Genomic DNA, 27,736 nt, shown 5'->3' with positions numbered 1-27,736 from the left:
TTGTAGAATTAATGTTTCTGGCAACGAAAAGTAGCTTTTTGGCAGTTCCTCTTTGGCCCTGTAATGTTATATAAAATATTTACCTTTATAACTTTGGGGTGTTTATATGCTTATTTAAAGGTTAAATTTTAGTGTCAAAAGAAATCCTTATAAAATGCCCTTTCTTAATTTGAGATTTTCCTTTTTATAAAAATGAATGATTTAATTGTAAAATGGAAACTGTCATTCTTTCAAGTATGAAAAATAAAATATTTGAACTATTATGGTAATTTCCAATTATTTTGTTGCAGGCTGTTTTGTTCATCATGCAAAATAGACCTCCACTGTAGATGGGAAGTTCTGTAGATGGGAAATACCAAAGTTGGCACTTAGAAGGAACACAAGATTCAGTGATTGACAGTTTATACGTGTTTGGAAAATGAGAAATTGAATCGAAATTTTCCAATTCATTCTTTTGGTTGAGGGGTCCATTTCAGTTTCATTTTAATTCCACTTGGACACCAGTGCTGTTTGGAATGGGTTTATACTCATTCACATCTATCAGTTGTTATCAGGCAAGTTCGATTCCGTTCCCGTTACAGGAAAAATGATTTACTTCAGACCAGTTTGCAATTTGGATTTCCCTCTTTGAGAGAATGAACTACAGTGGTGTTGCACTTGTAATATGTTTCCAAATTTCTTCTGCATTGTTTATTTGGATTGGCTCTGCTAGAATGCCAAGACTTCGTGGCTCAGGCTGCTTAGGCATACCTGAATGAATCCTGTTATTAGGCATTTAAGGAGGTACGGAAAGTTTCGGGATTCCATTTGGTCACTTAGTTGACTGCAGCAACAATAGACTCATTGGGCTCTTCATGGGGTGTGAGAGTTAAACAACCATCCATTCTTAAAAAGAATTTGCAATATGTTCATATGCTCATGCCTCCATCTCGCCTGTCCCGCCGTCGACCCATGGCCCACGTCCTACTTCTGGCCTGGAATGCCCTCCCTCCTCGAATCTGCTAAACAATCATTCTTCCCCCCGCTTTCAAAGCCTTATTGAACACTGCTCTATTGAAAAGTCCTTTTTAACAATGACACTTGGAAAAGGGAGAAGGGAGAAGCAGCGTGGCTCAGTGGAAAGAGCCCGGGCTTTGGAGTCAGAGGTCATGGGTTCGAATCCTGCCTCGGCCACCTGTCAGCTGTGTGACTGTGGGCAAGTCACTTAACTTCTCTGCGCCTCAGTTACCTCATCTGTAAAATGGGGATTAAGACTGTGAGCCCCACGTGGGACAACCTGATTCCCCTGTGTCTACCCCAGCGCTTAGAACAGTGCTCTCTGCACATAGTAAGCGCTTAACAAATACCAACATTATTATTATTATTATTGTGGGTAAAGAGGGGGAGTCGCTTATTGCCGTTGTTCCATCGTAGGTAAACAGGCACCGAGATTGGGAAGTGTCTCGGCTTTTTGGACGCTTCCCTCCTAATAGTAATAATGATAATTATGGTATTATGATAATTATGAGAAGCAGCGTGGCTCAGTGGAAAGAGAATGGACTTAGGAGTCAGAGGTCATGGGTTCTAATCCCGGCTCTGCCACCTGTCAGCTGTGTGACTTTGGGCAAGTCACTTGATTTCTCGGTGCCTCAGTTACCTCATCTGTAAAATGGGGATGAAGACTGTGAGCCCCAAGTGGGACAACCTGATTACCCTGTATCTCCCCCAGCGCTTAGAACAGTGCTCGGCACATAGTAAGCACTTAACAAATACCAACATTATTATTATTATTATTCGGTAAGCGCTTACTATGAACTTAGGCTCTGTACTAAGCGCTGGAGTGGATACAAGCAAATCAGGTTACCTCATCTGGGTTTCAGGAGCCTATCATTTGTGATTTGATGGTCAACTTGGGAAACAGCAGGACTCATTGGAACTGTTCTAGACCCAGCAAGGGTTTAGGTTTTGTAAAGTGGGCGGTTGCCTGAAGGCTTTAATTTTCTTGGGCCACCCATCTGGGAAATATTGTGCAGTGTAGGAAATCTGGAAATAGGGGCCTCAGTCAGGATGGTGGGTTAGTGGTTCGGTGAGTAGAACTTTTGTACTGGCAGATACGACTGAATGAATGAAATAGTTGGAAATAGTTTAAAGTAGTTTTGCTCCTCAAACCCCTTGTTCCTCCTTTCACCCCACTAATTTAGTTGGAAGTGGACCAGTGAGCCCAATAATTAGTCCGACTGTGTCTCCAAAAGTCACATATCTTGTGGCATGAGTGTGATCGTGTACACTCGTGGACTCACTCTTTCATTCAGTCACTGTCGTATTAATCGAGCGCTTACTGTGAGCAGAGAACTCTTCTAAGCACTTGGGAAAGTACGCCTCCATCTCAGACCTCTGTTCCTTGCCCCGAAGGAAGATTGACCTTTTCTTCAGCCTTCTCCCTCGTTCTGGCCTCCACGTGTTTTGAGTTAGCATTGGCACCAACGAACCAAGATTTTATATAACTGTTCAGTTCATCCTTGGAAAAGCCAGGAAGACTGTATTCTTGGCAAGAATGTCAGAAAATATAGATGAAAAATACCCATATTTGCTCAAGGGTCAGTGGAGGAGGCAAAGAAATGTGTCAAGTGCCTTTTATGTCTTTTTGATTTGTAAAATAATGGGAAGTAAAGTAGTGACCTCACATCTCTCACCCCCAGTGTTTAACTTGTCTACCCATTCCTGTTTACTGTGGAGATGCAAAGCCCTCCCCTTTGCTGCCATCTCTGCAGACTTACTTTAGCCTGTTTTGCCGAGTTGCAAGAGAATTGAGCTCCATTTAAATACGCTCCGAGAAGAGGAATGGAAGCTCTTTATTCAGTGGCCTGCCCGTGGCACCCCCAAATGCAATAAAGTCATTTTGAGAAGTAAGAAATGTATCCGATGAATAGGCAAATATTCTCCTCTGAAATTAAAATTTGGCTCCAACTTTGGAAAAATTGGATTCATGCAATTAAATATGGCAAAGCATAGCTTGGGTGCGGGGAGTGGATGGGGAAATCACATGTTTCAAATGCCTTGTCCGTGAATTACAGCTAGACGTTTTGCTCATTTTTTCCTTAGATTCCTTATTTGGTTTGAATTTTGAATCAATAGATTCTTGATCTTTCAACATCTCTGTGTTGTCAGTGTATTGTTTGAAATTTATTCTTACTGCCTTGGAAGACCCATCATTTTCCCAGACATAAAGTGGTTTATTTCTACTTTGTATAAACTCTCTACTGAGTGCACTTTGGGCCGTTTATTTGTTCTCTCTCTAAACATTGGAGAAACATGTAAAGAATTTGGTACCTGGCTGCCTTTATGTTGTGAAGTTATTTTTGGTACTAACCGAATTTAGTAAATAGATGACATGAAAGCCGGTTTTATCAACGTTTGGCCCACACCAGATCCTAGATGACAAATGACCGGACCCCTGAATTGCTGGGACAAGTTCATTAGGCAGGTCTATGAAAAACCTTTTATTCATTCATTGCCCAAGGATATAAAGATGAAAACCTGATTGCACATTGCAAATGGAATGGTTTCTCTCCGGGAGAGCTCAGGAACCTGGAAATCTTTTGACTTTCTCAGAAAGCTTGTTGGGTTTAGAGAAGCAGCATGGCTCAGTGGAAAGAACCCGGGCCTGGGAGTCAGAGGTCATGGATATGAATCCCGGCTCGGCCACCTGTCAGCTGTGTGACTGTGGGCAAGTCACTTAACTGCTCTGTGCCTCAGTTTCCTCATCTGTAAAATAAGGATTAACTGCGAGCCTCACGTGGGACAACCCGATTACCCTGTATCTCCCCCAGCGCTTAGAACAGTGCTCTGCACAGAGTAAGCCCTTAACAAATATCATTATTATCATCATCACCTTTAGAACCCTAAACTAGGAATAAAAATACCAAAAATAGAGGCCGTACTATATTCAGAACAAAATAGGAGAAGAGAGATGTTCGAAAAGTTGGCCGAGATCCCGTTGCTAAACTCTGCAGAGGCTCTGGCCCCCACAGCCGAAATAGTCTCTCAAACAAGAGTAACGGCCAAAGTTTGCATTTCAGGTCCTTTCACGGTGGAAAAGAATATTGACAGAGAAATATAAAGGCTGAGATGTGGTCACTGTAGTCCAGAGAACATGGCAGAAATACACCAAGCTTTCTCCCTGGTGCTAGGAGGGAGCCATGTGTCTTTACATTAACGTCTGCCTCCCCCTCTAGACTGAAAGCTCAATCACAGTAATAATAATAATGATTGCATCTGTTAAACGCTTACTATAGAGCCCGGGCTTAGGAGTTAGAGGTCATGGGTTCTAATTCCGGCTCCTCCACCTGTTAGCTGTGTGACTTTGGGCAAATCACTTAACTTCTCGGTGCCTCGGTTCCCTCATCTGTAAAATGGGGATTAAGACTGTGAGCCTCACGAGGGACAACCTGATGACCCTGTATCTATTCCAGCACTTAGAACAGTGCTCGGCACATAGCAAGCGCTTAACAAATGCCAACGTTGTTATTACAAGCTAACCAGGTTGGACACAGTGTCTGTCCCACATAGGGCTCAGAGTCTTAATCCCTATTTTACAGAAGAGATAACTGAGGCTCAGAGAAATTGAATGACTTGCCCAAGGTCACCTAGCAGGCGAGTGGTGGAGTCAGGATCAGGACCCAGGTCCATCTGACTCCCCGGCCCGAGCTCTATCCATTGGGCCGTACTGTTTCCGGGAACATGGCCGGGAATTCTGGGAGTGTGGGCCGGGAACGGGTCTGCTCATTTTGTTGTATCATACTCTCCCAAACGCTTAGTACAGTCTTCGGCACAAGCGCTCAATGAATACCATTGATGGATTGGTTGATTAATGTCTTGGGCACCTGAACTAAGCCTTTTTGCTCCGGGAAGTTGAAAGTCTGAAAAGGCAGATGGGAAATTGCTGAAGGGTTTCCAGGAATTTGGGATCAAAATAGTTTGAGGATTGTTCTCCCTGTTCATATAGGATAGTGGGCAGGGCACGTCTGGCAACTCTGCATTGTACTCTCCCAAGCGCTTCGTACAGTGCTCCGCACATGGTATATGCTCAGTAAATACCATTGATGATTAATGTAGGGAGAGGCTGGAGTTGGGAATGACTAACTTGTAAAGTATTAGTAAATAAATACCTTTTCCTGATGGTCATTTAAAATTCTAGTGTGCTTTCTCATATTCTGGAGGTGTTAAAATATTCTGGAGGTGTCAGAAAAGTTAAAATAAAAAATTAAACCCCCAATTAATAGAAGAGAAGAGAGTTAAGTAAGCTTGTGCTTAGAGTTGCATTTGTTCTAATATTGGATTTAGATGGATGGTAGGATTTAGCTTGTACATAATTCATTTTATGTGAGAGTTCCAAACATTTCCTACTACTATATACAAAATTAAGAATCCTGGCTCTGCCAAATATCTGCCTTGTGGTCTTGGGCGAGTCACTTAAGTGCTCAGTGCCTCAGTTACCTCATCTGTAAAATGGGAACAAGAGTGTGAGTCCCAGTGGGATAGGAACTGTATCCTATGTGATCAACTCGTGTCTACCCCAGTACTTAGAACAGTGCATGGCACACAGTAAGCCCTTAACAAGTACCATTATTATTATTATTGATATTAATAAGAAAAACACCTACTTTTTTGTAATGCTGTTTAAGAAACATATGTGAATGTGAGAAAGCTTCAATTCCCAATATCGGAGCTATCCCTAATTAATGTCGCATGTTCTCTCCCCTCCCCTGCCCCACAACCAGGTTTCTGCCTTGGGCCTGGATCCTTCAGGTGCCCGTCTTGTAACTGGTGGATTTGATTACGATGTCAGATTTTGGGATTTTGCTGGAATGGATAGTTCCCTGCAAGCTTTTCGGTCTCTCCAGCCCTGTGACTGGTATGTATATTTCTTGATTTTGAGGTCAGGGTCTTGTAAACTACATTCCAGCTACAGGAATATGCAATTTGTAAAGTTATACTTTCATGGAGTTTACCCTATCGTATGGTAATTGTGGATAGCTAAAAAAATTTTTTTATATGCAGTTTCACTTGCCTGAATGATTTATATCAATCAGTGGTCTTTATTGAGCACTTACTGTGTGCAGAGCACTGTACTAAGAGAAGTGGCGTGATCTAGTGGATAGAACCCGGGCCTGGGAGTCAGGAGGTTGTGAGTTCTAATCCCAGCTCTGCCAGTTGTCGGCTCTGTGACCTCGGGCAAATCACTTAACTTCTCTGTGCCTCAGTTCCCTCCTCTGTAAAATGGAGATTCTGACGGTGAGCCACAGGTGGGACAGGGACTCTGTTGAACCAAGTTACCTTGTAACTTCTCCAGTGCTTAGAACAGTGCCCGGCACGCAGTAAGCGCTTAACAAATACCGTACTAAGTGCTTTGGAGAAGTGTGGACTGGGGATGTCTGTTTATTGTTGTATTGTACAGTGCTCTGCACACAGTAAGCGCTCAATAAATACGATTGAATGAATGAATGAGTGAATGAACAGAGTTGGTAGACACGTTCTCTGCCCACTACAAGCTTACAGTCATTTCCAAGCGCTTCGTACGGTGCCCTGCACGCAGTAAGCGCTCAAAAAACACGATTGATGAATGGCTGAATACGGGAGACGTTTGTTAAGAGAAGCGGTGTGGCTTAGTGGAAAGAGCCTGGGCTTGGGAGTCAGAGGTCGTAGGTTCTAATCCCAGCTCTGCCGCTTGTCTGCTCTGTGACCTTGGGCAAGTCACTTAACTTCTCTGGGCCTCAGTTACCTCATCTATAAAAATGGGGATTAAAAATGTGAGCCCATGTGGGACAATCCGATTACCCTGTATTTACCCCAGTGCTTAGAACAGTGCTCTGCACATAGTAAGCGCTTTACAAATACCATAATTATTATTAAGCCTAATGTTTCAAAAAATTCTAATGCTTTTAATAATGATAACATGATATGATAAGGTCTTACAAAGTGGTAAGCACCTTGGAAGAGTTGGGTTAAATTCAAGATAATTCTGTTGGATGGAGTCCCCTGCCCCCCAAAGAGGCACTATCTAAGAGTTAGTGGGAGCTTTCCCCATTTTACACACTAGGGTACTAAAGTACAGAGAGGTTTTGGGACACAAGACCAGTGATATTGAGTTTAGTACAGTGCTTTGCACATAGTAAGCGCTCAATAAACACAATGGAATGAATGGATTGCTGGAACTAGAACTTGAGTCAGGACTCCTATTCTCGTGCTTTTATCGCTTTCTGTTTTTAATAGGGTTTCAGATTTTAAAGTGTGTGAATTTGTAAACTGCAACCTGGTGTTCTTAAAACAAAAGCTTTCAGAGTCCCCAAGAGGAGGGATTCTCTGCAGATGGGGTTACAAACACTCAGATGCTTTCCAAGAAAATAATGGTGTCATTTCAAGGCTTTGTTTCCTTCCTCTACTTTATAACCGTATTAATGACAAGTCCTTGAATTTTTATGATGCCCTTCCTGCATGGAGCTGAGTGAACACCTCAGATTCTCTCTCTTTTTTCGCACAAAAATAGAACTTTAATTGTCCTTTATCATGTAGTTATCTGCTGTCACAGGATGTGTCCTAAAGTCCTGGTTGACTCAAAGGATTACCCAGGCCTCATAATCTGTGTCGACATTTTTACATGGTGTATTTATTGAGCGCTTGCTAAGTGATTAGCGTTGTACCAGGCACCTTGCAGAATACATTACAGCAGAAGTAAGGAAAAGGTTCCTTGTCCGCAGACAGTAGGAAATAATTATTTTGAAATGTCATTAACTTCTTAGCATGGGAAAAGTGAATTCAAGAGATTTGTGACATAAATATACTGATTTTAAAGCCCCCAAAGATTACTTCAGCTGTCCTACAAAAAATATCTGGCCATGATGGGTATTTTACTTTGCAAGTTAGCAGAATTCATTTGTATCTTGGATAGTACTTAATGGAACCATCTTGGTCATTTACATACGTGAATAGGTTTCACTTGTGTGACTTTCCACCTCTTGATACTTCTTGATTTTTATAGGATTGCAGTCCTTTTTCCAACCCCTTTGCCAAATCTTGCCATGTGTAAGCATAGCGTGGTATTTTTTGCTTCAAAATTCATTGAAGTTTGGTTTATCAGTTCAGAAGCACGAAGAGTGCAGTGGTAAATGGGGAAGTGTGGCATGAGTTTTGAATTATCCTAATATCTTCAGCAACATCCTAGATGCTAAACACTGCTTCTGGTAGCCCAGGGTTTGATCAGATCAAATTTTATTTTATTGTTAGATCTATTAGAGTACGGTGCTTTGCACACAGTAAGGGCTCAAATACCATAGATTTTATTAAAGATATTGCAAGTTCACATTTCAAATACTTTACTTTTCAGATTTTGAGTATATAATGATTAAAACGTTAATATTTGAAACCAGTCCTAGCTTCTGGAGTAAATCAACAGCAACGACAGTAATAAAAATGATGATGTTTAACAAGTACTGTGCTAAACTTCTGGAACAAATACAAGATAATCAGATTAGACACCATCACACTGGGGCTCACAGTCTAAGAGGGGAGGGAGAATGGGTATTTAATTCCCATTCTACAGATGAAGAAATTCAGACACAGAGATCCATCAAAGTGATGGAACCAAAATTTGAACCCAGGTTTTGTGACCCCAGTCCTGTGCTCCTTCCCTTAGACCTTTTCTGCTTTTCTATATTAAATCGTTAAGTTTTTAGAAAATTTACGATGCCTATATTTGTTTCACTTATCGCAAACTCTCACCTCTTCTGCAGTCTTGCATTCGCATTTCCTCTTGCCTCCAGATTATCTCCGTCTTCCTTCCCCATCCCTCGCCTCCACTGTTGACACCACCACCATCTTCCCAATCTTCCCTTGAAGCCTGTAACGGTGACATTAATCTTGACTCCTCCTTCTCTTTCAAGCCCCATATTTAATCTGTTGCTACATGCCGTCGGTTTCTCCTCTACAACATCTCCAGGATCATCCCTACAACATCTCCAGGATCATCCCCGTCCTCTCATATGGCCTAGAGAAGCAGCATGGTGTAGTGGATAGAGCACGGGCCTGGGAGTCAGAAGGTCGTGGGTTCTAATCCCACCTCTGCCACTTGTCTGCTCTGTGACCTTGAGTAAATCACTTTGCTTCTCTGTGCTTCAGTTTCCTCATCTGGAAAACGGGGATTGAGACTGTGAGCCGCTGGTGGGAAAGGGACTGTGTCCAGTCTGATTTGGTTGTATCCACCCCAGCGCTTAGAACAGTGCCTGGCCCAAAGTAAGCACATAACAAATACCTTCATTATTGTTATCCAAATAGTCAACGACACCGGTCGAGGCACTTGCCGTATCCCGGTTTGACTACTCTGTCGCCTTCTCCCTGCTCTCCTGTTTCCAATCTCTTCCCCTTCCAATCAGTATTCCCACTTAGACCCATCCAGAACGGGGTCTGTTTCTGACCTGGTTATCTTGTATTCATTCAATAGTATTTACTGAGTGCTTACTATTTGTGGAGCACTGTATTAAGCGCTTGGAATATGCAATTCGGCAACAGATACAGTCCCTGCCCAGTGACGGGCTCACAGTCTAATCGGGGGAGATAGACAAAAAGAAGACAACATAATCACGATAAATAGAATCAAGGGGATGGACACCTCATTAACAAAATAAATATCTATCCCAGCAATTAGTTGAGTGTTAAGCAAATACCGTGATTATTATTTCACTTGACTAGCCAGATGATTTTTCTAAAGCATATTTCTGCACCCATTGCACATTATCATTATTATTATTATTATCATAGTATTTAAAAAGTGTTTTCTAAGTGTGAAGAACTGTTCTAGAGAAGCAGCGTGGCTCAGTGGAAAGAGGCTGGGCTTGAGAGTCAGAGGTCATGGGTTCTAATCCAGGCTCCGCCACTTGTCAGCTGTGTGACTTTGGGCAAGTCACTTCACTTCTCTGGGCCTCAGTTACCTCATCTGTAAAATGGGGATTAACTGTGAGCCTCACGTGGGACAACCTGATTACCCTGTATCTCTCCCAGCGCTTAGAACAGTGCTCTGTACATAGTAAGTGCTTAACAAATACCGACATTATTATTATTATTATTGATTGCCATAAATTGAGAGCTATACAAGCCATTAACCATTAAGTGTGTTTTGACAACATATATTGAATGGAATGCAATTACACAATTAGGGCACATACTCCTAACGGTGAGCATCTGTCTGGACAAGGATTATGCTGTTTTGGAAGAAACCACTGTGAGCAGGTGTGCGGCGTCTGACACGGGATGAAAATTAAAATGAGTTTTCCTTAAGGTGGGGATCATGAACACCACAATCTCTGTGTTATAGGAAAACTGCCTGTATAAGTTAAATGACACAAATTGGTCTCCTCAGGTCATGATTTGAATGTGTTTTAAGCTTATAAAAGTTTTGTAAAATAAGGAGCTACATGATTGTTTTAAGGGAGGGTATTTTAATTTCTTATATAATTTCCAATTTTAGGAACATTATTCCATTTGCAAATACTTTTAGTGCTGGCCTAAATGACACTATTATGACACTAGTTTGGATGCACTGTAGATGGGATATTGTAGTTTTCTTTATCATATTAGTTATTCTTGCTTAATCATTCAGTCAGAGGACCTGGGTTCTCATCTCAGCTCCACCACTCCGTTACCTCTGACTCCCAAGCCCCTGCTCTTTCCACTAAGCCACACTGCTTTATTGAGCACTTACTGTGTGCAGGATACTGTACTAACTTCATGGGTTAATGCATTATCAATCAATTCAATAATTCATATTTATTTTAAGAGTACTTACGGTTTGCAGAACGCTGTACTAAGCGCTCGGGAGAGTCCAGTATAACAGAGCTCATAGACATGTTCCATGCCTACAGTGAGCTTACAATCTAGGAGAGGGAGTTGGTAGGCATGATCCCTGCACACAGGAGCTTACAGTCTATTGGAGGAGCTAAAAATCTGTCAATCAGCGGTATTTATTGAACTCTTACTGTATGTGGAGCACTGCAATACAGTGGAAAAGTGGAAAAGCTTGGAAAAGTACAACGCAGCAGAGTTGGCAGAGGCGATCCCTGCTCACAAGGAGCTTGCATTCTGCAGGGGAGACGGACATTAAAATGAATTTCAGATAGGGTGAGGAGTACAAGGATATGTACTTAAGTGCCGGGCGACTGGGTCAGTACTTAAGGAGGACCCAGCCTAGTGCGTAGACAGTGCAGAAGGGAAGGCGGGTAGGGGAAATAAGGCTTAGTCAGAGAGGGCTTCTGGGAGGAGTTATGATTTTAGGAAGGTTTTGAAGGGGGGAGAATGGTCGACTGTCGGATGTGAAGAGGTCTCCCCCGAGTAGACTGTAAGCTCGTCAATGGGCAGGGATTGTCTATGTCTGTTGCTGAACTGTACGTTCGAAGCGCTTAGTACGGTGCTCTGCACATAGTAAGTGCTCACTAAATATTGAATGAATGAATGAGGTAAGGAATTCCAGTCCTGAAGGAGGAGGTTTGAAAGGAGTCAGTGTGTGATTAATAATAATAGTAATGATGGTATTTGTTAAGCACTTATTATGTACCAAGCACTGTTCTAAGTGCTGCGGTAGATACAAGATAGTCAGGTTGTCCCCCTTGGGGCTCACAGTCTTCATCCCCATATTACAGATGAGGTCACTCGGGCACAGAGAAGTTAAGTGGCCTCCCCGAGGTCTCACAGCAGACAAGTGGCGGAGCCGGGATTAGAACCCACATCCTCTGACTCCCAAGCCCGGGCTCTTTCCACTAAGCCATGCTGCTTTTCAGCATGAGATGGAGATAGAGAGAGTAGGTTGGAGATAATAGAGCAAAGTGTGGAGATGGGGTTGTAGCAGATCAGTGAGGTAAGGCAGGAGGGAGAGAGCAGATCAATTGCCTTACACTAGAAGTCTGTGTCCTCTTACCTGCCATCCAATGCTTTCTCTCCCCCAACCCCCTTCTCTAAACTGTATCTCAAATGTCCTTTTCTTATCGCCTATTGTCATTCATGTATCTCCTCCTTTTCCTCTTATCCCATCTCATCCTCCTCTTCTTCTTCATTTCCAGCCCTCTTCGTTTCTTGCTTGCTTCACCTATTTCATTTTTTTGCCTACTTTCCTTTCCACTGCTGCTGTCAGAGTGCCATTAGAATATAAGTTCCTTGTGGGCAGAGAGTGCATAACTTCTTTATTTTGGTCTTCCCATGAATCTAGAACAGAGCATTGCATTGTGAACACCCAAGTACTCTTAATCACTACTAGTATCATTGAAGTTTTTTTTTTTATAGTAACTGTAAAGTTCACACTGTGTGTCAAGCATTGTTCTGAGCCCTGTGGTGATACAAGATAATCAGGTTCGAAATAGTCTCAGTCCCACATAGCGTTCACAAATCCAAATTTGAGGGAGGGGGATTTAATCCCCATTTTCCAGATGAGGTAATCAAGGCACAGAAAAGCAAAGTGGCCTACCCAAGGTCACACAGTAGACAAATGGCAGAGTCAGGATTAGAACCCAGATCTTCTGACTCCTAGGCACATACTCTTTCCACTAAGCCACATTGCTTAGATATTAGCCACAGGGACACCTCCACTAAAGCTGTCTCTTTGCCAGTTTTACATTAGTCCCTGGAACCATTTGAGCCCCACAAGGGACAGGGGTGGTATCCAGTTTTGTTATCGTGTAGTCGCTCCAGCACTTAGTACACTCCTTGGCACATAGTAAGCTCTTAAAAGACACCATCGTTATTATGATTAATTATCTGCATGGATGGACAACTTCAACTAATATAGATTTGTTGTTTTACATTTTAAGGTGAGTGAAATTCCAAGATCGATCACAGTCCTCTGAATGAATGATCATAACAGATTTCGAATATTGTGACGTGAAGTTCCTTCCATAAATTTCACCTTCCTCTACCGCTTCCTCCTCTCTGATTATTTAATGTCTTATGTAATTTTAAATCATTTTATATAACGTCTCCAGAAAGATCATCTGAGTTTTATCTTTCTGTTCGTATCCAGCGTGAGGCACTTCAGCTGATTTGGGAATCGAAATGACGGTTACAGTACTAAAATATCTTTCCTGTCAACTTTCCGTGAGACCTGTCTGCTTTCACCTGAAAATATTGCCAAGGGAGTTTACAGCTGGCGTTTCTTTTGTAATGATGATCTTTCTGGCTATTGGTCTAATTTTTTTCCAAGTGGTCGATAGTTCTGAAGACGGAGCAGTAGTATCCTCGGGAACCCTGGACCTCTGAATTTGCTCAGTCCGGCAGCCCCAAAGACGGTTACTAAATTTCTCCGAGATAATTTTTGACAAGACTGAGTCTGGCACCTGCCCGATCTTATAATAATTATGCTATCCTTCTAAGATCTAATTCCTTGTCAGCTCTGTGACTTTGGGCAAGTCGCTTAACTTCTCTGTGTCTCAGTTCCCTCATCAGTCAAATGGGGATGAAGACTGAGCCCCACGTAGGACAACCTGATAACCTTGTATCTATCCCACCGCTTAGAACAGTGCTTGGCACAGAGTAAGCGCTTAACAAATACCACCATTATTATTATTATTATTTAGTTCTTGTCAACATCAAAATGGCTTTGACCTGGATTATTGGAAATTAGGCAGTTGGCTACTAAATATTTACTGGTATAAATTCCTCCTACATTTTAAAAAAACCTCTTAGATTTCTTTTCCCATTAAGAATTTGATTAAATTAAGATTTGGTGAATTTGATTTGATTAATTTGATTAAGTGGCTAAAGAGGTGTGAAACTCACAAATTTAGATGTGACTATTTTTTTTCCAGACCGTAAGAGTGCTTCAAGAGGGGTAATACATAAGTGGAAAGAGCAAACCGGACAAACAAAACATGTGCGTTGAAAAACCGCACTTAGGACATCCTCAACTGTAATGCCTTGTAAAATAGATTGGGGGGCTGAGAAACCAGGGATAATCTGAAGCACAGCTAAAAAAGGGAGTGTACGGGAAGTCTTTGATGATTCTGGTTAGAAAATGAATGCTGTCTAGCCAGCGAAGGAAGTCCCTCTGTGCCCTCTGGATTGGCTTGGATCGCCAGGCACATTCCACTGAGTTGCCAGAGGGGAGACTGGCATCGCTGGCGTGAGATGCACGACAGGTCGGTCCACGCTTGTTATCCAGATGAGCCTCCGAAAAAACTTCTCCACATGGTAAAACGAGCTATGAACAAATCCCGCCTGTTGTCTTCTAGAAGATTCATTCATTCCTATTTATTGAGTGCTTAGTGTGTGCAGAGCACTGTACTAAGAGCTTAGAAAGTACAATTTGGCAAAAGATAGAGACGATCCCTCCCCAACAACGGGCTCACAGTCTAGAAAGTGCTCATTGCGGGCAGGGAGTATGTCCGCTTATGGCTATTTTGTACTCTCCCAAGCGCTTAGCACAGTCCTCTGCCTGCAGTAAGCGCTCAATAAATAGGATTGAATTAATAGTTTAAAAGAGATCAAATAAAATGAAGCCTGTTCAGTGACTGGGATTCACCCTTCCTTGTAGCGATGGAAGGGGACTCCAACGTGTTGCCATCAGCTGACGTCAAATTGGCTGTCCATGAATTCATTTCTGCTGCTGAGTCTTTGATAGTAATCAAGCGTCCAGTTTTCTAGAGACCAAATGATCTCTGACGAAGAAGGAATTAATGGGGTTACTGCTTTTAAGACTACTGTCCTATCAGTCGATCGATGGTATTTATTGATTGCTTGATATATGCAGAGCGCTGTAGTAAGCTGTGGGAGAGTACAGTGCAACAGAGTTGGTAGGAACGTCCCCTGCCCACATGGACCTTATAGTCTAGAATCTATCGTAGAGAGGTACTTGAAGCACTAATCACATGAATGGGGTATGGGTCTTTTCAACCTCACCGGTTCACACTAGTATCATATTATCATTTACGTTATTTGTGTGTGTGTGTGTGTGTGACTATATATGTTAATGCATATCTTATGATGCAAAGGATAGAAGCCCATTTTCATTTCCGTGAAGTTCACCATCTTACGCAAAGTCAAAGACTTCTGGCAGCATCCTCCTAAATCTCCTCAACATTGTGGACCACCCCTTTCTCCTGGAAACATGATCTAACCTGGCTTTCCCCCTTTCTCTCTGATTAATCCTTCTCAGTCTCTTTCACAGGTTTCTCCTCCATCTCCCATCCCCTAACTGGGAATCCCTCAGGGCTCAGTTCCGGGTCCCCTTCTATTCTCTATCCACACCCACTCCCTCGGAGAACTCATTCGCTCCCATGGCTTCTACTACCATCCCTGTACAGGTGATTCCCAAATCTACCTCTCCAGCCCTGACCTCTCTCTCCTCCATTGCAGTTTTGAATTTCCCCCTCCCTTCAGAATATCCCACCAAAACCTCAAATTCATCATGTCCAAAACAGTCCCGTGGCTCAGTGGAAAGAGCATGGGCTTTGGAGTCAGAGGTCATGAGTTCAAATCCCAGCTCTGCCACTTGTCAGCTGTGTGACTGTGGGCAAGTCACTTAACTTCTCTGGGCCTCAGTTACCTCATCTGTAAAATGGGGATTAAGAATGTGAGCCCCACGTGGGACAACCTGATTCCCCTGTGTCTACCCCAGTGCTTAGAACAGTGCTCTGCACATAGTAAGCGCTTAACAAATACCAACATTATTATTACTTTCCAGCCAAACCCTGCTGTAACCTGTACTTTGACATCACAGAAAAATAATAATAGTATTGGTATTTGTTAAGTGCTTAGTATGTGCCAAGCACTGTTCTAAGCACTGGCTACACAAAGCCACCATCCTCTGTGTCCTACAAGCCTTTAACAGTTATGATTACAGCATTAGTTAAGTACTTATTATATGTCAAGTCAGGTTTCAAGTTGTGGGGTAGATAAAAGTTAATCGGGTCAGACACAGTCCCTGCTTCAAATGGGGCTCACAACCTAAGTAAGAGGGAGAGCAGACGTTGCATCCCCATGTTACAGATGAGGAAACTGAGATACAGTGAAGTTAAGTGACTTGCCCAAGGATACATACAACAGGCAACTGGTGGTCGATCGATCATATTGAGCACTTTATGCTTGCCGAGTATTGATCTGAGTGCTTGGGAATACAGAATAATAGGATCTACCCCTTCCCCTCTAGCCAAACTCTTATCACACTGATCCAGCATTTATCAAATCCCGCCTTGACTATTTCAGCAGCCTCCTCTCTGTCCTCCCTGCCTCCTGTCTCTGCCTTCTCCAGTCCATACACCACTCTGCTGCCCGGATCATTTTTCTGAAAAAGAGATTCAATCCATATTTCCCACTCCTCAAAAATCTCCGCCATCCACTTCTGTATCAAAGAGAAACTCCTTCCCTTGCCCCCTCCTACCTTATCTCATTGATTTTCTACTTCAGTCCCACCTGAACACTTTGTTCCTCTATTGTACCTGTGCCTTGATCTCTCGGTACCTTGATCTTCGATCTCTTTTATCTCATTCATTCATTTATTCATTCATTCAATCGTATTTATTGAGTGCTTACTGTCTGCAGAGCACTGCACTAAGCGCTTGGAAAGTACAATTCAGCAATAGAGAGAGACAATCCCTGCCCACAACGGGCTCACAGTCTTGGTGCGGGGCACGCACCCTTGCCTGTGACCTCCCTCCAGCCTGTAACTCTCATGGCCTTGTGGATAAAGAATGGGCCCTGGAACCAGAGGACCTGGGTTCTAATCCCAACTCTGCCACTTGGTTCTGTGTGATCTTGGCCAAGTCACTTCACTTTTTTGTGTTTGTTTCCTCAACTGCAAAGTGGGAATTCAATACCTCTTCTCCCTTCTACTTAGACTGTGAGCTCCATTATTCCTTAATTAACTTCTGTCTACCCCAGTACTTAGAACAGTGCTAGACACCTATAGTAAGCATTTAACAAATACCTTTAAAACCCCCCACCCCCTCTTCATATCTGGCCTACCGCCACTCTCCCCTGCTTCAAAATTCTCTGAATATCACATCTCTGCTCTCCCCTACTTCAAAATCCTCTAAAAATCACATCTCCTCCAAGAAGCCCTCATTTCCCCTACTCGCTCTCCTTTTAGTGTCAGTGTGCACTTCAATCTCTACTTTTTAAGCACTTGATAGTCACCCCAACCTCAGCCCCATCGCACTTAACGTGTATATCCTTTTACCTTACCGTTTTCCTTATCTTTATTTCAATGTCTGTCCTCCCCCTATAAACTGTAAGTTCCTTGAGGGCGAGGATCATATTTAACGACTCTGGTGTAGTCTCCCAAGTGCTCAGTACAGGGCTCTGCACACAATAAGCTGCCTATAAATAACAGTAATCGATCGATTACTTATGTGAATTTGATTACATTGCCTTCCACTGTGTAATTGCGGAGGTTCTTTTTAAGCCTAAATTCTTCACGAGCAGCATCATTTATTGAATAAAGATCCATCTAGCTAAATCAAGGTGTTAGCATTAATTCCTCTTCCCTCAGACCAGAAAAGATTGTTAGGGCTGTCTTTTGGCAGTTATTTGATGCAGACTGCTTTGTTAGCCATATGAATCAGAAATCTGAATACCCTTTCTCAGTGGCACGAATCACAATCCGAGCGTGTGCTCCCGTTGTTTTCTAATTGTACACAAAGAGGAGAAAATTGCTGCAGCCATTTGTCTTCTTGGTAACGCCATTCATTCATTCTTTCGTATTTATTGTGCGCTTAATGCATGCAGAGCATTGTCCTAAGCGCTTGGGGGAGTTCAGTACAGCAACAGACACATTCGTTGCCCACAGCGAGCTCACAGCCAAAGCCTTGTCACTCTTATCTTGAACTTGTTTAGTGAAAACTCCGATCATCATTTCAAAGCTAGTGGTGACTGAGTCACACAGAGGAACTCCCTATCGATCAATGAGTGGTATTTATTGAACACTTACTGTGTGCAGAGCCCTGTACTTAGCATTTGGGAGAGTACAATGCAACAGAATCCCTGGCACATAAGATCTGCCCTTTTGAGATGTTTTCACAAATTGTGAACTAGTATGAAATCCCAAGAATTGATTAAAACATATCTTCAGCCAAACCCAGCTTGCTTCTAAATAATAATGTTGGTATTTGTTAAGCGCCTACTATGTGCAGAGCACTGTTCTAAGCGCTGGGGGAGATACAGGGTAATCAGGTTGTCCCACGTAGGGCTCACAGTCTTCATCCCCATTTTATAGATGAGGTAAATGTAAAATCCAAGCTAAACATATAGTAACCACCCCTGTATTCATCTGTTGCTTTGGTCGTTTGAAATGGCCACTCAGTTATCTGGATGTTCTGAATTGCAAAGGCAGGATAACATTGAATCTTAATCTCAGTCAAAGCCCATGATCGGTCTGTTCGGGATGATAGTGGAAAGCAACTGATGTGGCTTTGTATGAACAAGCCATGATGTACCAGAGAAGCAGCGTGGCTTAGTGGAAAGAGCATGGGCTTGGGAGTCAGAAGATGTGGGTTCTAATCCCAGCTCTGCCACTTATCAGCCGTGTGACTTTGAGCAACTGACTTACCTTCTCTGTGCCTCGGTTGCTTCATCTGTAAAATGGGAATCTGTAAGACTGAGAGCCCCACGTGGGACAACTTGATTACCTTCTTTCTACCCTAGCGCTTAAAACAGTGTTTAGCATATGGTAAATGCTTAACAAATACTATCATTATTATTATTATTATAATATAATTTTCCCCAGGGTTATAGCAACGGGTCTTATATATTAGGTGAAAGCCACCAATTTGATATAGGTGCTCTTCAGCTGTATTGTGATTCTGGTGTCTATAAAATTCTTATCAGCAAGGTAGGAACATCCTCCCAAACAAGTTAGATCCCAGACCATTCTATTTTTGGGTGGGCAAATAACTGTTCATGGGCTCATATACAAGAACGGTGATCAATAGCACCACATGGGGAAACATTAGAGTTGTCTCCCAAGGGGATAAGTGCTTGCACTGTTATTGTGTAATGTTTTCATCACTGACCTAGAGGATGGAATTTGTCAACAGCATTTGATATCTCCTTGGGTAACAGACTACTAAATAGGGCTCTGGGGAAATTTAAAAGGAGGAACACGCCGTGGAAATTTCCTATGAGGTGATTTTGGTCTAGAGAGGGAAACTGGAGAAGTGTGAGTGTGTCACAATAAGAGAAAAATAGTGACAAATACCAAAACTACTGACAACCATAGTGGTGGAAATATACTTTTATAGAGCTATAGTTTGGGGGTGGAAAGTAATTGGAGTTGGAGTAAATGGACCCAGGTAGATATTCATGAAGTTTACAAATTGAGAGTTCTCAGTTGTGAGGTTCTTGCAGTCCTCCTTTATGCCTTCTTTTATTTACTCCAAAAAGGATTAATGGGAAGCAGCATGATGTAGTGGATAGAGCGCGAGTCTGGGAGTCAGAAGGCTCTGCCACCAGTCTGCTGTGTGACCTTGGGCAAGTCACTTCACTTCTCTGTCCCTCAGTTACCTCATCTGTAAAATGGGGATTGAGACTGTGAGCCCTTTGTGGGACAGGAACCGTGTCCAACTCGATTTACAAGTATCCACCCCAGTGCTTAGAACAGTGCTTGGCACATAGTAAATGCCTAGCAAGTAATTATCACTATTTTTAATAAACTCAACAATAGCTCAGATAATGTGCTCAGTCCAGGCCTAGACTAACAATTGGAAAAGTGGTAATTATCTATCATAATCATCATCATCAATGGCATTTATTGAGCACATTTGTGTGCAAAGCATGGTACTAAGTACTTGAGAGTGAACAGTACAACAGAGGTGGTAGACATTCCCTGCCCACAATAAGCCAAGCCACCCAAAACTGCCCAGAATATTTAGAAATTCGGATGGAAAAACTGTTCCCCCAATTATATTATGTCCATTCCATTCTTTGTATTATTAATATGGACCTGGTCTTTAGGACCCAAAACACAATTTATAGAGATAAGTTAGGCCAAAAGGTTAATTATATTTGAAGAGTTTCAATAGAGTTCTGATTTTCAGAAAGCTAAGGTGAAAGCAGGCCGTAGTCGTGTGATTTTAATTTGCATAAACTGCAAAAGAAGCTTTCTATACCGAAGGGTAATCTGGCCTTACCTGGTATATCTTTAAATGTTTCTCCCTATTAATAGTTTATTTCTCAAGTGTTTCCCCCACTAGACTGTAAACTCCTTCAGTACAGGAATTGTGTCTGGTAACACAGTTTTACTCTCTCTGGCACTCAGTACAAAAAATAAAAAACTCAATGAATACTATCGATCAAGTAATGTTTGATGTGATTTTCTTCCTGTTGGCCACTCTGAATAGATGCTATGTTTATTTGAGCATTTAGGATCATTATTATAGATTGCTGGTGAGAAGAGTTTGAGTCACAATAGACCCCATTAAAAATTTGGGTTAGTTCACCCAACAAAATTACCACTGTCCAGTTGGTCTCTACTTTTGGTTGTATTTAGCTCATCTAAATATTTGCTGTTTAGTTTTGTATAGTCTCTCAATCCTTTTCAGTCTCCCTTTGCTGGTTTTGCCTATTTCTTTTAGGATTAAGGCGTAGTGCTGATATATTTGTCATTGATAAGTAAATGGATTTATTGGCTGAACACTGATTATCAGTGCCCACTTTCTCCATTTCGTAATTGGTGCAGGTGTTTTTGGTAGAATTGTCTTCATTCCTGATATGAAGATAAAGCTATGTGCAACAAGTCCGTTATCTATAGCCATGTTGTGTAAATGTCTGGCAGAGAGGATTGGGAGTGTTAACTATGCAACTTATATGAGTGTGTTCAGTATTGTTTTCTTTTTTAAAAAAAGATCTTTAATTATGCTAAGTCTTTCATGAATGGGCCAAATCATTTAATGCACATAATTATATTTCTGGGTTGATACAAATAACATAAAGGAATTCAGCTAATGAATAGGGAGTTTGTTTACATGAAACTAATTCTCATGATTCTTTTTTTCCCTGAGACATAATGCTTTTCCGTGAAATCTTAGTCATCTGTTGTTTTTAGGATTAAACCATCTCAGGCTTTTGGTCCTGATTCCCTTCCCTGGGAATTAAGTTAATTGTTCCCATTTGGGAAGTGTGTGGACTCTTTCAGGCCATTAGGGCCCATTTAGAAAAGTACCTCTTGCGAGGAACCGTATGAAATCCTAATGACCTGAAGGGACGTTTCGTTGCGTGATCAGAAAGGGGAAATGGCATACGGTATTAGCGATGGGTGCAGAATAGTGTAACCCCCAAAGGTGGATGTGACCGATGGGCTCATGGAGCTGAGGAAATTAGGAAATTTGGGGGGGGGTTGCAAATCCCATCCAAGCTTGAAAAATGCCAGTGTGTGCCCCCGGTCCTCTGCGTCGTACAGAAAGAGTGGGCTGTTGGCTTTAAGGTTCTCCCCTAATTCCCTCCCTCTTTCCTCTCTGCTCTCTTCACTCCCTTCTACCCAGCTTTATACTCTTGCCCTCTTCTTGAATGTATTAAAGTTTGAGAGATGAGAGATTAGGAAAGCATTGTGGCCTAGTGGATAAAGTACAGGCCTGGAGCCTACTTCATTCATTCAGTCATTCATTCAGTCCTATTTATTGAGAACTTACCGGGTGCCAAGCCCTGTACTAAGTGCTTCGGAGAGTACGATATAACAACAGACAGACCCCTTCCTGCCCACAACGAGCTCACAGTTTAAAGGGGGAGACAGACGTTTATATAGATAAATAGATAGATTACTACTGACATTAGGAATCAATATTGGAGGCTTGAAGAGGGACAATACTATGCCTCTCTCAATTTGCATTTATTTGGAGAGGTAAAGGAAGTGAGAAAGTGCTTTATTGCAAGGGTGCAGGTCGTGTTCATTCAACATTTCAAATTCATCGATGATGAATGGAGCACTTATTGTGTGCAGAGCACTGTATTAAGTGCTCTGGAGAGTGACATCGCTGAATTCCATCCTTTCCTCTCCATCCAGACTGCTACCACGTTAATACAATCACTCATCCTACAATCAATCACTCATCCTATCCCGCCTACTGCATCAGCTTCCTTGCTGACCTCCCAGCCGCCTGCCTCTCCCCACTCCAATCCACATATCACTCCGCTGCCCGGATCATCTTTCTACCGAAACATTCAGGATATGTCTCCCCCCCCCAAACATCTCTGGGGGTTGCCTAATCCACCTCCGAATCAAACAAGAACCCCTCACCATTGGCATTAAAGCTCTCCATCACCTTGCCCCATCCTATCTCACCTTGCTTTTCTCCTTCTATAACCCAGCCCGCACACTTGCTCCTGTGGTGTTAACCTTCTCACCGCACCTCCATCTCGCCTGTCTCTCCACTGACCCCTGGCCCACTTCCTGCCTCTGGCCTGGGACGCCCTCCCTCCTCAAATCGACAGACAATTACTCTCCCCTTCCTTCAAAGCCTTATTGAAGGCACATCTCCTCCAAGGCCTTCTAAGCCCCACTTTTCCTCATCTCCCACTCCCTTCTGCATCGCCCCGACTTGCTCCCTTTGCTCCTCCCCAACCCTCCCAGCCCCACAGCACTTATGTGTATATCTGTGATTTAATTCATCTATATTGATGTCTATTTGTATTGACGTTTGTCTCCCCCCCCAGACTGCCAGCTCGCTGTGGGCAGAGATGTCACTGCTTATTGTTATATTGCACTTGCCCAAGCATTTAGTACAGTGCTCTGCACACAGTAAGCGCTTAATAAATATGATTAATTGAATGAATACAATACTATGGAGTTGGTAGATAGGATCCCACCCACAGTGAGCTTATAGTCGAGTCGATGCTGATGATAGAAAGAACTATTTAGATATAGCCCTATGTGGGGTCCACCAGGACTAGCTTACTGAGGGCTTCTGTGGCATCACTTCTCCTTCTTTCTCCCTCCTGCTGCCTTCCAGATTGCTCTCAGTCTTGCCTCCCTCAAGAACAGAGGGAAGCTGAAGGAGGGGAGAGCATCCTTCTCAACTTTTGGAATGGTAGAAAGTTATGTCCTCCCCCTGACTTTCCCATTGCTTAGACATCACCACCATCCTTCCCGTCTCACAAACCTGTAACGTTGGCATTATCCTCGACTCATCTCTCTCATTCAGCCCACGTAGTCAATCTGTCACCAGATCCGGGAGGTTCTACCTTCACAAAATCACTAAAATCCACCCTTTCCTCTCCATCCAAACCGCTACACGTTAATCCGAGTATGTAGCCTATCCCACCTTGATTACTGGATCAGCTTATTTGCTGACCTTCCCACCTCTTGTCTCTCCCCACTTCAGTCCATATTTTACTCTGCTGCCTGGATCACTTTTTTTTTTTAAATTCAGCCCATGTTTCCCCACTCCTCAGGAACCTCCAGTGGTTGCCCATCCACTTCCACATCAAACTGGCCGTCGCCTATGTCCCTGACTCCCACCCCCTTTATATCCATCAGACGATCACTTTCCCCACCCTCAAAGCCTTATTAAAATCATATCTCCCCCTAGAAGCCATCCCCAAATAAGCCCTCATTTCTTCTTCTACCACTGCCTTCTACTTTGCTTTGCACTTGAATTTGCACCCTTTATTCACCTACCCTCAGCCCCACAACCCTTATGTGCATATCCATAAATTAATTTATGCTGCTGCCTCTCTTCCCCTCTAGACTGTAAGCTTGTTGTGGGCAGGGAACGTATCCACCAACTCTGAAGCATTTTACTCTCCCAAGTGCTTAGTGCATCTTCTGCACCTTATCTCAATAAATGCACTGAATGATTGCTTATGATGGTTGGCATCATTTCATTGAAGGGTGAGGAGTTTGAAAACTGTTGAGGACTATCAAGACTATGACTTTTGTTGACTTTCTTGAATTTACACAGGCACTTAGTACTCTGCAAAAAGTAAGTGCTCAATAAATGAGTGAAAGAATTTACAATACTGTTCTTTCCCTATATATCTGTCTTTGCCAACCTCTCTCCCCCTATATTGCCAGTCCCATTGGAGGATCCCAGGGTTGTTTCTGAGTCAGTTGCCCTGTATATCTTTCTAGCGTTTAGATCAGTGCCCTTCTCACTGTAAGAAACTAATAAATGGCAAAGCAGCATGTCAAAAGAAGGATGTTCTGGTGAGGCATTTTCCTATAGTCTCTTTAAGATCACCTCGATTCCTGTTAGCCTTTGCTGGGTCCTAAGACCGTCTGGGTCTTCTGTCCCCAGGTCAGACGGATTTGCAGATCTCTTGTCTAGTGAACCCCGTATACCTGCCACCGTTCCTCATCTCAAGCCCAGCTGTCTCCTCAAAGACAAGGGGAGCACCTGGGGACTAGTATAGCATCCCCCTCCCAGGGTGGGCTAAAAGTGAGTTTACACTCCCTCGGTGAACTCATCCGCTCTCACGGCTTTGACTACCATCTCTACGCAGATGACACGCAGATCTACATCTCCGCCCCTGTCCTCTCCCCCTCCCTTCAGGCTCGCATCTCCTCCCGCCTCCGGGACGTCTCCACCTGGATGTCGGCCCGCCACCTAAAACTCAACATGAGCAAGACTGAGCTCCTCATCTTCCCTCCCAAGCCCGGTCCGCTCCCAGACTTCTCCATCACCGTGGATGGCACGACCATCCTTCCCGTCCCGCAGGCCCGCAATCTCGGTGTCATCCTTGACTCGTCCCTCTCGTTCACCCCACACATCCTATCCGTTACCGAGACCTGCCGGTTTCACCTCTACGATATCACCAAGATCCGCCCTTTCCTCTCCACCCAAACGGCTACCTTACTGCTACGGGCTCTCGTTATATCCCGGCTAGACTACTGTGTCAGCCTTCTCTCTGACCTCCCTTCCTCCTCTCTCGCCCCGCTCCGGTCCATTCTTCACTCCGCTGCCCGGCTCATCTTCCCGCAGAAACGATCTGGGCATGTCACTCCCCTTCTTAAACAACTCCAGTGGTTGCCTATCGACCTCCGCTCCAAACAAAAACTCCTCACTCTAGGCTTCAAGGCTCTCCATCACCTTGCCCCTTCCTACCTCTCCTCCCTTCTCTCTTTCTACCGCCCACCCCGCACGCTCCGCTCCTCTGCCGCCCACCTCCTCGCCGTCCCTCGGTCTCGCCTATCCCGCCGTCGACCCCCGGGTCACGTCCTCCCGCGGTCCCGGAACGCCCTCCCTCCTCACCTCCGCCAAACTGATTCTCTTTCCCTCTTCAAAACCTTACTTAAAAATCACCTCCTCCAAGAGGCGTTCCCAGACTGAGCTCCTCTTCCCCCTCTACTCCCTCTGCCATCCCCCCTTTACCTCTCCGCAGCTAAAGCCTCATTTTCCCCTTTTCCCTCTGCTCCTCCACCTCTCCCTTCCCATCCCCACAGCACCGTACTCGTCCGCTCAACTGTATATATTTTCGTTACCCTATTTATTTTGTTAATGAATTGTACATCGCCTCAATTCTATTTAGTTGCCATCGGTTTTTACGAGATGTTCTTCCCCTTGACGCTGTTTAGTGCCATTGTTCTTGTCTGTCCGTCTCCCCCGATTAGACTGTAAGCCCGTCAAACGGCAGGGACTGTCTCTATCTGTTGCCGACTTGTTCATTCATTCAATAGTATTTATTGAGCGCTTACTATGTGCAGAGCACTGTACTAAGCGCTTGGGATGAACAAGTCGGCAACAGATAGAGACGGTCCCTGCCGTTTGACGGGCTTACAGTCTAATCGGGGGAGACGGACAGACAAGAACGATGGCACTAAACAGCGTCAAGGGGAAGAACATCTCGTAAAAACAATGACAACTAAATAGAATCGAGGCGATGTACAATTCATTAACAAAATAAATAGGGTAACGAAAATATATACAGTTGAGCGGACGAGTACAGTGCTGTGGGGATGGGAAGGGAGAGGTGGAAGAGCAGAGGGAAAAGGGGAAAATGAGGCTTTAGCTGGGGAGAGGTAAAGGGGGGATGGCAGAGGGAGTAGAGGGGGAAGAGGAGCTCAGTCTGGGAACGCCTCTTGGAGGAGGTGATTTTTAAGTAAGGTTTTGAAGAGGGAAAGAGAATCAGTTTGGCGGAGGTGAGGAGGGAGGGCGTTCCAGGACCGCGGGAGGACGTGACCCGGGGGTCGACGGCGGGATAGGCGAGACCGAGGGACGGCGAGGAGGTGGGCGGCAGAGGAGCGGAGCGTGCTGGGTGGGCGGTAGAAAGAGAGAAGGGAGGAGAGGTAGGAAGGGGCGAGGTGATGGAGAGCCTTGAAGCCTAGAGTGAGGAGTTTTTGTTTGGAGCGGAGGTCGATAGGCAACCACTGGAGTTGTTTAAGAAGGGGAGTGACATGCCCAGATCGTTTCTGCAGGAAGATGAGCCGGGCAGCGGAGTGAAGAATAGACCGGAGCGGGGCGAGAGAGGAGGAAGGGAGGTCAGAGAGGAGGCTGACACAGTAGTCTAGCCGGGATATAACGAGAGCCCGTAATAGTAAGGTAGCCGTTTGGGTGGAGAGGAAAGGGCGGATCTTGGCGATATTGTAGAGGTGAAACCGGCAGGTCTTGGTAACGGATAGGATGTGTGGGGTGAACGTGTGGGGTGACTTGTTCATCCCAAGTGCTTAGTACAGTGCTCTGCACATAGTAAGCGCTCAATAAATACTATTGAATGAATGAATGAATGAAAGAAGCTTGCGAAGAAAGGGCTCCTTCCCTCTCCTGCAGCTTCCCAGGTCCAGTCTCTCCCCTTTCTTCAGCCCTTCCCCCAGAAAGAAACCAAGATTAGCAATCCAGCAACAAACAGGATTTTGGCCCAAACCTCCTTTCCCTAGATCTGCTACTTCCTGCCCCCCAGAACCCTCTGGGTTTCCATGTAGGTGACCCAGGTCTCACGTTCCTCTCTATATATGGTGGTTTTTGTTAAGCGCTTACTATGTGCAAAGCACTGTTCTAAGCACTGGGGGATACAAGGAGATCAGGTTGTCCCACATGGGGCTCACAGTTTTCATCCCCATTTTACAGATGAGGTAACTGAGGCACAGAGAAGTTAAGTGACTTGCCCAAAGTCACACAGCTGATAAGTGATGGAGCTCTCTAGACTAGAAGCTCGATGTGGGCAGGGAATGTGTCTGTTTATTGTTCTGCTGCACTCTCCCAAATGCTTAGTACAGTGCTCTGAACACAGTAAGTGCTCAATAAATACGATTGAATGAATGAATGAATGAACATTCCTCTGGGCATTCCTTTGTCTCTCGGGGCATCCCAGGTTCCAGTCACATCCTTTCCGAGTCTTTTGAATGCCAGGAAAGATTTTTTTTTTATTTAATGGTGTTTGTTAAGCACTTACTGTGTGTCAGTCACTGTTTTAGATACAAGATAATCAGGTTGGACACAGTCTATGTCCCATGTGGGGCTCAAAGTGTTAATTCCCATTTTACAGATGAGGTAACTGAGGCACAGAGAGGCTATATGAGTTGCCCAAGGTAACACACAGGATGCAAGTGAAGGCTCTGGTATGAGAACCCAAGTCCTCTGATTTCTAGGCTCATGCTTTTTCCAGTAGGCCACACTGCTTCCTTCATCTTGCTGTCTGTCCCCTCTCTGGGGGAGGAGCCTCACTCCTCCCGAGGCCTAGCCTCTAGACTCTAAAACCTTCTGGGTATCTTAACCCAATAGGATCACATCTCCGATCCCTCTCTGCACCCTGTGTCTTTCCAGGGCCATTTTCTGAGCCTTCCCTGTCTCATAATAATAAT

At 43.9% G+C, this 27,736-nt stretch overlaps 1 protein-coding gene across 1 annotated transcript in view; it reads left to right on the top strand.

The window, feature by feature from the left end:
* WDR70 (WD repeat domain 70) overlaps nt 1-27,736 on the top strand; it is a 359,232-nt gene that overhangs the window by 79,409 nt on the left and 252,087 nt on the right. The window contains exon 7 of the mRNA XM_029060393.1: nt 5,760-5,893. Coding sequence (XP_028916226.1) covers nt 5,760-5,893 — 134 coding nt within the window. The remainder of the gene's footprint in view (nt 1-5,759; nt 5,894-27,736) is intronic.

The sequence above is a fragment of the Ornithorhynchus anatinus genome, chromosome 3 (genome assembly GCF_004115215.2).
Source record: "Ornithorhynchus anatinus isolate Pmale09 chromosome 3, mOrnAna1.pri.v4, whole genome shotgun sequence".
In the NCBI taxonomy this organism is placed as follows: domain Eukaryota; kingdom Metazoa; phylum Chordata; class Mammalia; order Monotremata; family Ornithorhynchidae; genus Ornithorhynchus; species Ornithorhynchus anatinus.
The sequence above is the reverse complement of the archived record's forward strand: the minus strand, read 5'-3'. Positions and strand labels throughout refer to the sequence as shown.